The 12,121-nt window shown below is 39.4% G+C and overlaps 1 protein-coding gene across 1 annotated transcript in view; it reads left to right on the forward strand.

The window, feature by feature from the left end:
- LOC132826138 (cilia- and flagella-associated protein 46) overlaps positions 1-12,121 on the forward strand; it is a 214,053-nt gene that overhangs the window by 78,631 nt on the left and 123,301 nt on the right. The window contains exons 25-27 of the mRNA XM_060841785.1: positions 1,742-1,977; positions 3,318-3,425; positions 5,165-5,329. Of these exons, the coding sequence (XP_060697768.1) occupies positions 1,742-1,977; positions 3,318-3,425; positions 5,165-5,329 (509 nt within the window). The remainder of the gene's footprint in view (positions 1-1,741; positions 1,978-3,317; positions 3,426-5,164; positions 5,330-12,121) is intronic.

Raw genomic sequence — 12,121 nt, forward strand, 5'->3', positions numbered from 1 at the left:
CATTTTTGGCAAAGTGGCAGTTTTGTCGAGTTTCATGGAATATTTTCTCTCTGTGAAACCCAACACATTTTCTTGCACTATCATTCCAAACTCATCTCTTAACTACCAACCACTTGTCCAATGCTGGCTGGATTCTATCACTCACCATAAATGAAAGTACTTGCCACAGTGCTATATCCCCAAATAGACTGGTATCACTCGCACCCTTGTCATCTTTTAAAGGTCATTCTGCATCTGGGCAAGCCATTTCAATCTGGAGCTGTCCTATATAGCATGTGATGTTTTTCCCTAGCATGGTGGATAAGGATAAATTAGTGTTGTGCTCTGTGGACAGGCATCTAGAGGTCCTGATGGATGGGATGGTACAGAGATAGGACATCCTCTTCCCTCAGGGCAAAGGATGCCATGCTATCAGAGACTGCCATATTAGTATCAGCCTTCTGCAGGAATGCCCAGCAGTGTAGAAAGAAGTTCAATTCCTTCAGTATAAATGCCAACATCTGCTCTCTGCTACTTACCCACCCACCATCAAGGCTCATGCTCTAACTCTCTCACGACTGCATTCAGAGTCATCTCTCATTTGCTCCCACCCACCCTAACCCATCAGACACTAATGCAGCAGCCCTCTTCACTGTCTACTCTCTCCCACTGAATACTCCACCAGCTTTCCCCTTCCTCCTCTAGTACTAACAAACTGTGTCAGCCACTTTCATCTCCATCAATACCTCCCTTTCTCTCATTCCAGGAGGAACAACTTCCAGTAGGGCAGAAAGAACCAAGACATTTAGTGGACTAGCTGACATTGAAATCTTTACCCCTTTTGAGGAGAGGATCCTGACTCTGACTACTTTGAGTAGTTGATTGACTGTGTCTATGCCTCTGGACTGGCATTGGAGGCTGGCCTGGATGTAGTGTGCTAGAACATCCTGACTGAAAGCTGTCACCCCTGGCCTTGACTGAGGACGTCTGACGATCATAACAAATTTCCTGACTGTGTCTTCATTAAAGAAGAAAATACAGAAGCACTGTGAGACTGGTAGCTCAGCTGAGGGGAAAGGCAAGACTGGGATGCTGTGAACATCCAGCTAGGATCATAGTGAATGAGCGAGCAAGCAAGCAGCCTGGTCCAGTCTGAGAGCTGGGTGTTTGACCCTGCACACAAATGTCTTTGCAGCGCTGATTGTTGTGCGTGTGCCCTTGTAATGGATCAGAGATGTGCTATGAGCAGAGAGGCTGGATGCCTTTGCCTATAGATTGTTTGGTGAAGGAGAAGTGGGGCTGGCGGCTGTAGTTCATTGAGTTTGCCCTGAGTTTTATTGTTGTGTTTCCGAGATGGCAGCCCGGAGGAGCAAGCAAAAGATGTCAAAGTGTCTGGCCTAATCTGACCTCATGAATGTATAGTTTCCTTGTGGCAGATGGTGGGATAGCAACCTGCATATTCATGAGGCCAGATTTGCAGTTAGTAGGCCTATTAACAAGCAATAATCCCCCTTAATAGGGATCTCACCAGTGCCGAGCAAGAATCTTGTCTTGACTCCCAGAACTATATTTGAAAATGCAGTGAGTTGCTGTCAGAATTGAGAAAAGCATTGCTTAACTTCTCTCTTAATTCTCCCAGGTTTTGTAGCATCGCCCACATTGTTCCAGGCTTGGCAAGATTCAGCCCATAGTCAATTTGAAATCATTGGTACTTTGAATGGTATAGACATATTTATTATTTTTGTTTTTGTTTCATGTTCAGAAGACCGCTTCGAAAAGGAGAAGCAATCAAAAAATGACGTCTTGGTTCCAACAAAACGTCAACAATTGATTGGCGTACAATATATTGGCACTAACCTGTCCTTAGAAAACTTACAAGACGTAAGACAACTGGAAACGTTAGTGACTGCTCAAACAATAATGGCAATAATTGCAGGCCGTGAGTCATGCAAGCAGCATTGTTTAATGGCGTATGGTTATGTTATGTGCATATGGCAGGTGAGTGCTGCATGATTCCTGTTCTGTATTTATATATTCTCTAATTACAGTATATCTAATCCTTTTTATGCTACCACATTCAAGCTATTTGAAATAGCTGTAATCAGAACAGTTTTGTATAAACGAACCTTCTAGAGGTCATACGTGTTCACTGAAACAGAAGTCAGATTTAATCTGACCAGTCTGAATTCCAATAATTGTTTTATTTTAGCATTGCATTTTATGGGGACTGGAGTGATCATGGATTAGCAAGTTATGCCAATTTAATTTCAGAGGTTTGTTTGATGCACTTTGAATGCACCTCAACATATATGGGTAGTGCTCACCCTAAAATAGTTGAGAGCCATGTTAATATATTTAAATTGCAAAAATGTATCTAGGACATCATTTCAATTTTGATTTTCCACTTTGTGGAGTGCAAGCAGTGGTGTGGCTCACAAGTGAAATTAAACCGGTGGTCCTTAAAGGAATCACTGGAGAGTATTCAAAGAGAGAAATAATAAAATGTCTATTTAACTTGTGGGGCCAGGAAGAACATTAAAACTGCCCCGATCCAAGAAAAAAATCTTACAGCCTTACTGCTGTTCTCCCTTTGCTCAACTCCCCTTAAACCAGATATTTCTGCCTTATTTATGTTGTGAATTATGAGATTCATTCCCTGCCATATTTGTTGAAATGGTTGTCATTTGTACTGCGTTGCTATACCAAATTACACTTGTACGATTTGTTTTTGAATTGTAATAGCAGGTAGCCTGTTCTAGCCTATAGTGTCTGTAATATCATCTAAACTTACATATATAGCCATATTTTAAAATTTTATACTAGAGCTCTAGTCAATGTTGGATTGCCTCAAATATAGTATCTGATCTTTTGTTATGAACTCGAGTTTCTGCATTGTCACTTAGCTTTGTGCAAGTTCTAAGTTTGGTTTATTCATGATGTTCCTTATTTTGCTCTGAAATAAAGAATAATTTAGCTTTTTGAATAAAAGCAAGAGTTTTCCAGTGTCCTGAATAATATTTACAACTCGACACAGCTCCTAATTCTTAATTATCTAGTTATTATCTCATTACTGCTCAAACAAGTTTTCCATATGAAAATGTAATTCACAGGCTATGAAGCAACTTGGAATGTCTAGAGGTCATGCAAGTGGTATATAATTGTCATGCCTTCCCCTTTCCTTTTGTTCGTAACATTTCTTAGCTAACAGCCTAATTTGTTTATGAGTAAAATTAAGTAAGCAAGGATGTTGTCTAACTGTTGAATATAGCTTCAATTTAAAGTTAAGTGATTATAATTAATAATTTTTAACCTTTTTTTTCATAACATTTTAAACTTAGGTATCATTGACAGCAGCAGAGACAATTATGAAAGAGTTATCTATGACTGCTTCTACGATCCGTACTGACACAGGAATGAAGTCAAATAAATCAAAGGGCAAGAAAGAGGTAATCTGCAATAAATCTGAAGAAACATTTGAATTAATGTTTATTTAACACACATTATAGGACATATGATCCCATGTTTCCCAGTTAGCTCAGATTTGCAGCTCAGTTTGGTTTGTTTTAAACCCACCACCAATAGCACAACACCTAATGCCAGGTTAGGTTCACTGACTATTCTGGTATAGCCAAAATAACATTGCATCTCTTTGCATGGGAGAAAATGAGGTCTGCAGATGCTGGAGATCAGAGCTGAAAATGTGTTGCTGGAAATGCGCAGCAGGTCAGACAGCATCAAGGAACAGGAAATTCGATATTTCGGGCATAATTCCTGATGAAGGGCTTATGCCGAAACGTCGAATTTCCTGTTCCTTGGATGCTGCCTGACCTGCTGCACTTTTCCAACAACACATTTTCATCTCTTTGCATGGACCTGGTTTATGCCCATTCCTCAACCAAAATCTGATCTCCTCTTTTGCTGGATTCAGTTAATATGTTTACTAAAGAGCCTTGATATTGGTGGACAGGTTTTCCCAGAGAAATATTAGATGCAAGGTCACAATGTGCCAGTTGTTACACAGACAAAATGATAGCCTTGGGTCTGTTACCTACTCAATTTCTTTTCACTTTCAGTTTTATCTGTGTTTTGTGGAGATTCAATCAAGCTGCTTCCATTTCAGTCCTTCACAACAAGCACGTGACTTTACATCAGGATGCTTTTCCTGCTACTAGCCTTCCCCATTTATCTGGGCTGGTTTGCTTTCCTTTTAGCTGCTACCACAGTACTGAATTTCTGCCTAACTTGAAGAACTTCTTAGGATGCTAATAGTGCTTAGAATAAGCAGGAACATGCAGTACAGGGTTGAGGAATGTCCTTTGATTCAAGCTTTAAATTCTGAAGTTTGTTTAACTTTTTATAAAAGGTTCCATTATTATTGTGTTTTAATTATTTGTGCCATCTTTGATTTGCTACTTATTTTTCCTTCTCTATAATCCTGTGATAAATTCTGACAATTTGTTTTAGCCAGAACATAACTGCAACAGAATGAATTTAATTTCCTCTTGGACTAAACAGGAGAATTGAGTTACCATAATACATGGTTGATGGTGGATTTTGCTGTATTTTAAGAATAATTGTCATTCTTGTGATGGATTGTGAAATAAAACAATTTGTGTTTCTATATAAATATGTATATTGGCATGACCACAATATAAGTAAAGGTTCTTTGCGGAACTGGACAAAGGGGGTCAGTTAGCTCAGTTACCCGGATGGCTAGTTTGCAATGCAGAGTAACGCCAACAGTGTGGGTTCAATTACTGCACCGGTTGAGGTTACCATGGTCCTTCTCAGTCTCTCCCCTCACTTGGGCCGTGGGGGCCCTCATATTAAACCACACCAGTCATCTCTCTCTCTCTCTCTCTCTGTCTCTCTCTAATGAGAGAGCAGCCCTATGGTCCAGTAGGACTACAGTAACTTACCTTTTACTTTACTGAACAAAATTTGAAACCAGGCCACATAAGATATCAGGGCAGGTGAACAGAAGTATGGTCAAAGATATAGGCTTTAGTAGTATTTTAAAGGATGAGAAAGTTGTGGAGAAATGAAAAAAGGAATTGCAAGGACCATTTCCAATGGAGGGAAGAAAGAAATTTGGGATGTCCAGGAGGGTAGAATTGTTTCTTTGTTGCAAGACTAGCAGTATTCTGGCAGTTAACCTTTCGAGTTTTTTTTATTTTTCTAATAGACAATGTTGGATACACAAGATAAGGGCAAATTAAAAATGTTGCCTGCAATGATGCCGACTAATCCAGAGGAATGGGCAAATTTTGTATGCCCCAGTGAAGTTCGAGATGTGTTTAAGAAGAGCTCAAGTTGCAGCTTGATCAACAAGAAAAGTTTCCTGAGACCTGTAAGTATCTAAAATATTTTTGGAAGTTGGGAGAAATTATGCATTTTATGCCAGTTAATCAGATATTTTCTGAAGTCAACTTTGCCATATATGAGAGTGTGGATTTTTCTGTTTACACAGTTCATTCTTCGAAGCAAGGTAACAGGATCTCTTCTAACTGGAAGGGTCTTTTGGAATGTTTTACTTACCCTTACAATTAGTAAGTATATTACAAGTGCTTGGAAAAGTAAATTGCCAGTGGTATGGGACAGCATATCTACAGTCCTCACTTTCTCCAAGCATGTTTTGTAGTTAGGGTAGAGCAGATGTATTAACTTCCTGTTATCTGTTATTTCATTGATTCACTGATTTGTTGATTTAAGCACTGCCGTCCTAATTTATGAATTTGTCAATGCCAGTTGCTTCATTATTTACTTCATTTTTTTGTGTACATTGTATTAATAAGTAACTTTCTCTGTTGCCAACTTAAGTTCTTGATTTACTGGTTTCTGTTGTTTTATGAACCTGTGGTCAGTTTACAATGAATCAATAATTCACTACTGCATACTCAGCTGTATGTTTGGCAGTGTTCACCAGAGCTTTTTCTCTGTTGCTAATAGGCTGTTGCACCTGCCGTACAGTTTTTAACTCTTAAATCCAGCAAAGAAAATGCCAGTCGACTCTTAATAATACTAAATGATAATATTTATTTATTTAACACAATTAATACTATAGTAACAAAACACACTACAAACTAACAATTTTCTCTATAAATCTAATCAACTATGCTTTAACTTAACTCTGAATGATCCAATACCACCACCACACTAAATCTTCTCCTTGATCCATATGGCAATGATTGACTGGTCTTCTCCCAGTGGTGTCAGGGTTGTCTTCTCTTCTTGGTGTTGGTCTCTAGTTACCACTCCTGAGCATGGTGTTGCAGTGATTCTTATACTCAGTAGCTGTTTGCGCCCTTTTGGGAGGGTGTACAATGTCCTCCAATCACCCTGATGGATCAAACCCAACTAGACATTGGCATGTCGATGGCAGGGTGGTCCTTAGGCATACATTTCAGGAGGTGTTGGAGGCACATAGGTCAGGTAGCCCTCTCCAAATAAGAGTGCAAGGTGTCCTTGTGTCTGGCAAACAACCTGATGTTTCTGATTGTCCTGGAGATGGCATTCAGGTTGCAGATTCTATTGTCTGCAGCTGCTGAGTCAATTACATACTGTCTGTCTGTAGTTGCAGCCTCTCTGTATTCTGCAGCATGCTTATTAGCATAGTCACTTTGGTCAAGGCTTGTCTGAATTTCCCAGCATGCCTCATTTATTGCCCATTTTTCATAAATCCATCATTTTGAGTGGCTCGTGCAGCCACAAGGCTATGCTATATGGTGTATAGGATTTTTAGACACTGGATAGGAAAAAAAAGTAATGAATAAAAGAAAAAGCAGACCTGCAACAGAGCCCAATAACATCTCCTCAATACATTGCACACGAGACATTGTTTTTCCCAAGTACAATGAAAATAAAATCTGCTGTCTTAATGAATATTATATGATGTCAGAGAAGTGAACACTTCTTCCAATGTCATTGTTCTAGTTTATTCTATTATTCTTACTTTATCATTACGCCATCTTCAGTTGTTCATCTCAATCTTTCAGTGTTGAAAAAGACATTTTCAATGTAGTCTTGTCAGTCAGCTTGCATTTAAAAACAACAAGGGTATTAAAACTAGCCTTGTCTAACTAAATTGCAGCATTTTTGCAATCGAAAGCATTCCTACTTATGACTGTTTCCCGTTTCAAAGTTCATTTTGGACATGTCATGCATAATCTCCTCCTGGGGGACCTTTTTACTTGTCTAATTTTGGGCAACTAATAATCTTTTCGATGTGGATGCGGATGCTCCCATTGTTACTTTGACTATACATCCTCACACCCTGCTTCCATATTCTCATGATTTGGAAATGCCGGTGTTGGACTGGGGTGTACAAAGTTAAAAATCACACAACACCAGGTTATAGTCCAACAAGTTTGATTGGAAGCACACGAGCTTTCGGAGCGACGCTCCTTCATCAGGTGATTGTCACAATCACTTGATGAAGAAGCGTCGCTCCGAAAGCTAGTGTGCTTCCAGTGAAACCTGTTGGACTATAACCTGGTGTTGTGTTACTTTTAACTCCATATTCTCAGTTTCTCTGCATCTGTCACATCTGTTCTGATGATGCCAACTTCAAGAAGGGAGCGTCCGCAATGTCCACTTTCTTCCTCAACTGCATTTCACTTGGCTGCACTTCACTCAATCTTGTCTACAGTATTCACTGCACACAATATGGTCTCCTCTACACTGGGGAGATGAAACACACACTGCGCAACAGCTTTGCAGAATTCTTATGTTCTCTCTGCAAAAATGACCCTGAACTTTCTGTTGCCTGCCACTTCAACACACTGCTGTGTTCCCTGGCCAACATCTCTTCACAGGCTTGATACAATGTTTCAGTGAAGCTCAGCACAAACTGGAAGAACAACATTTCACTTTGCATTTGGGGACGCTACAGCCTTCAGGATTCCATTTCGAGTTCAACAATTTTAGGGGTTGACCACCTTTCCGCATGTTTTCCCCCTCCCCCACACACCAGGCCTTGTCATCACATGGGCTGCTACCACAACCATCCCATTGTCAGCCATTAACGGTCCCCATTAACAGCAATTAATTCTCCCAGGCTGACCGTTACCCATTCCTTTGTGTGTTCTCTCACTGGGCCTCATCTCTGCCTACCATTTACTCCCCCACTCAACCCATCTTCTGCATATGTACCAATATTTTCCTCGCCACAATCAGTTAATCTCCAAAAAAGTTGAACATAAAGAGTCAAGGCCAAGTAACAGGTGATGTTGGAATGCGGAGGACAGTTGGATCATGTTGTACATTCAATCCTTATTTTAATAATAATTCATTCTATCCATTCAGTCCAGTCTATGCTTGTGCTTCTGCTCCACATGAACCCCTTCCCACTCTACTTCATCTAAATTACTTTCTAATTCATGCAGTTATCCAGTTTCTCCTAAAGGCTTGTATGCTATTCAGAACATGAATTACTAAATTCTTCATTGGTTTTTTTCATGCATGATTGTATATTTATGATCTCTAATTTTTTACTTATTAAAAAATAGAAACATTTTCCCTTTTCCAAATAATGAAAAATAAATCCCCACTATTCCCGGAGTCATCACAAAAGTTAGTTTTTAAAGGAAATGTGCAAATTTCCCAAGCTAGCTGATTTTCACACCAAGATTGATAAAAATCATGGACCAGGTTTCTGTACTTGACAAGAAATCACTACTTATTGCAAGACATTAGATTCTAGGTAAAGCTAAATCATTATGCTAAATTAAACAAACTTGACAATTTTTATCTCTGAACCACCTGTAAGCTCCTGAGAGAAAGTGAGGACTGCAAATGCTGGAGATCAGACTTGGAAAATGTGGTCATGGAAGAGCACAGCAGATCAGGCAGCATCCGAGGAGCAGGAGAATCAACATTTCTTGAGAAGCTCCACACTTTTCAACAATTGTAAATCCTCCTTACACAAACACAGCCAAACATAAACAGGAAAAATAGGTGAAGAGTAAACTGAAAAAAAAATAGTTCCGTTGTCTTTGTAGAAACAAGATCTGATCCGGAGGCTTCTTCTTGATCTTTCTCAGAAAATTTCCTCTGGTTTACAAGAGATGCAGGGTAGCTTATGAAGGATATGTAACTTATCCAATTCAATGTCACAACGTAGCACCGGCTGAAAGAAAGTTAAGCGGATTTTCTTCTGTTTTGAAGTGGTGTTTGCAAAGAACTGACAAAAGTTTCTTGGCAGCTGCAGAATTGCTGGTGGTTCTCCTGGTCTGATTAGCTTCTCTGTGTCTTGCTCACAGCCCACACTATTAGCTAATTGACAACCAGTCACCTTGTTGGCAGGAGCTTTCTCATTGATAATTGGTCCCTAGACTACAAACCAATCAGCTTCACTTGTAAACAAACCTCGGCTCCAGTTCATCACATTGCTGGAACTCACAGTGAAGTGATACAAACAGGATTCATAACAGATATCAAATTCTTTCCTTTAAAATATGCAATCATCCTTGTTCAAACTGAGTTCAAATAGTTCTTTCTCATTTCAACCCATGGCTTTAAAGCACAAGCATAAAAAGACACCACCTTTACATCCCTAAGATTTCCCACAGAATCTTAGAATTGTTACAGTGCAAAAGGCAGTCATTCGGTCCTTAATCTATGCTGGCTTCCCAAATGAAGCTATTCGTCTGTCTGTCTCCCTGTAACCCTGAATGTTTTTTTTCCTTTCAAGGAAAGGTCTAATTCTATTTTGAATGCTTCAAATGAACCAGCCTTCACCACATTCTCAGGTAGTGCATTCTAGACCTAACCAAATATTGCTTAAAAACATTTTTGCTCATATCCCTTTGTTTTACTTGTTAATGTTCCTTCTTGATTTGATCCTTTCACAAGTAGAAAAATGTTTTCATATTTACACTGATCACACCTGTCATAGTTAAAAATCACACAACACCACGTTATAGTCCAACAAGTTTATTTGGAAGCTTTAGCTTTTGAGGTGCTGCCCCTTCATCAGGTAGTAGATGAAAGAACAGCACCTCAAAAGTTAGTTCTTCCAAATAAACCTGTTGTGTGTGATTTTTAATTTTGTCTCCGTCAGTCCAACACCAGCATTTCCAAATCACACCTGTCATGGTTTTGAATGTGTTTATCAGATCATCTTTTAGTCTGCAATAAGGAAAACCATCTTAATTTCTCCAATTTATCTTCATAACTGAAATCATTTATCTCAGGGCCATTCTCATAAACCTCTTCCTAACTCTCTAATGCAATCGTGTCCTTCAGAAGAGCACGCAGTGATGGACTCCACACTCTAGCTGAGACTGAACTAGTATCTTATACACATTCAACCTACCATCCTTGTTCTTGTTTTCTCTACCTCTGTAAATAAAGCATAGGAAACTGTATCTAGGATAATGTAATCCTAACAGTGTATTAAACTGCTCGCTGAACCTCTCCTATCATCTTGAATAATTTACAGGTATGCACAAATGCACTTAAATCCCCTCTGCTCCTGCACCCCATTAGACTCGTATCCTTTATTTATATTGTCTTTCCATGTTCTTCATTCCAAAATGTATCAACTCACACTGAACTTTAACTGTCAGCTATCCCTCCACCCCCAATTTGGCAATGTCCTTTTGAAGTTCCGCACTGTCCTCCTTACAGGTGACAATGCTTTCAAGGTTTTTGTCATCTGTAAATTTTGCATTTGAGTACTGTACACCAAGATTTAGATCATTATCATATATCAGGAAAAGAAAAGATCCCATCACTGATCACTGGAGAACTGCACTACAAACCTCCTTCCAGCTTGGAAAACATCTATTAACCATTACTCTTTGTTTTATATCACACTGCCTATGTTGTGTTCGTGTTGCTAATGTGCCCTTTATTCCATGAGGTCTAACTTAGATGTGTTGTGCAACATTGTATCAAAGGCCTTACAGAAGATCTTATATGTCATATAAACAGTATTATCCTGATCAGCCTCTTCTGTTTTCTCATCAAAGAAAAAGACTCCAGCAAGTTAGTTGAACAATTTTCTCTCAGAAGAGACACATGCTGCTTTTCTTCAATTAATTCACTTTTGTCCATGTGACGAATAATTTAGTTGCAAATTGATTATTTACATAGCTACCATTTCGCAGGCTTATATATAGTCTAGGTTCTATGGTCACTTATGCTACTGTACACTACTATTACATGGGTGATCGAAGATGATGTGATGTTTTGTAACTATCTTAAAGGTGCACACTTGTCTGGTCCGGGAGTTGTGTCATTACACATATCTCCCTTTTCCTTTAAAGGATAGGTATCTTTTCATTGATGAAGGTGTACAACGATGCACACAGATAAATTATCTCTGCATTCAGATAACTTCTTCATAGATGTACAGTTGGCCCAAGTGAATAAAACCTGGTAATGTTGTTTCAGTCTGGGATGTTCTCTCTGAATGTTGTAAATGTGTGGTTGTTATCTGGGATGATGTAGTCAGTATCAGAGTGGCCATTCTCACTGACAAGTGGTTGATGATATGGAGTCTGGATATAGAATCATAGAGTCATAGAGCTGTACAGCATGGAAACAACCCTTCGGTCCAATTCCTCCATGCCGACAAATATCCTAACCTAATCTAGTCCCAATTGCCAGCACTTGCCAAATAAATCTCTAAAGCCTTCCCCATCCAGATGCCTTTTAATTGTTGCTAATATACCAACCTCCACTATTTCCTTTGGCAGCTCATTCCATTCACGGACCAACCTCTGTGTGAAAAAGTTGCATCTTAGGTCCCTTTTAAATATATCCCCCCTCACCTAAACTTACGCTGTCTAGTTCTGGATTCCCACACCCCGGGGAAAATACTTTATCTGTTAACCCTATCCATGACCCTCATGACTTTATAAACCTCTATAAGGTCACTCCTCAGTCTCCAAAGCTACAGGGAAAACAGCCCCAGCTTATTCAGCCTCTCCCTATAGCTCAAACCCTCCAACCCTGGCAACATCCTTGTAAATCTTTTCTGAACCCTTACATGTTTCACAACATCCTTCCTATAGGAAGGAGACCAGAACTGCACACAATATTCCAAAAGTGGCCTAACTGATGTTCTGTACAGCCACAACGTAACCTCCCAACTCTTACACTCGATGCTCTGACCAATAAAGGAAAGCATACCAAA

This window comes from Hemiscyllium ocellatum, chromosome 22, assembly GCF_020745735.1.
Source record: "Hemiscyllium ocellatum isolate sHemOce1 chromosome 22, sHemOce1.pat.X.cur, whole genome shotgun sequence".
Taxonomy (NCBI): Eukaryota; Metazoa; Chordata; class Chondrichthyes; order Orectolobiformes; family Hemiscylliidae; genus Hemiscyllium; species Hemiscyllium ocellatum.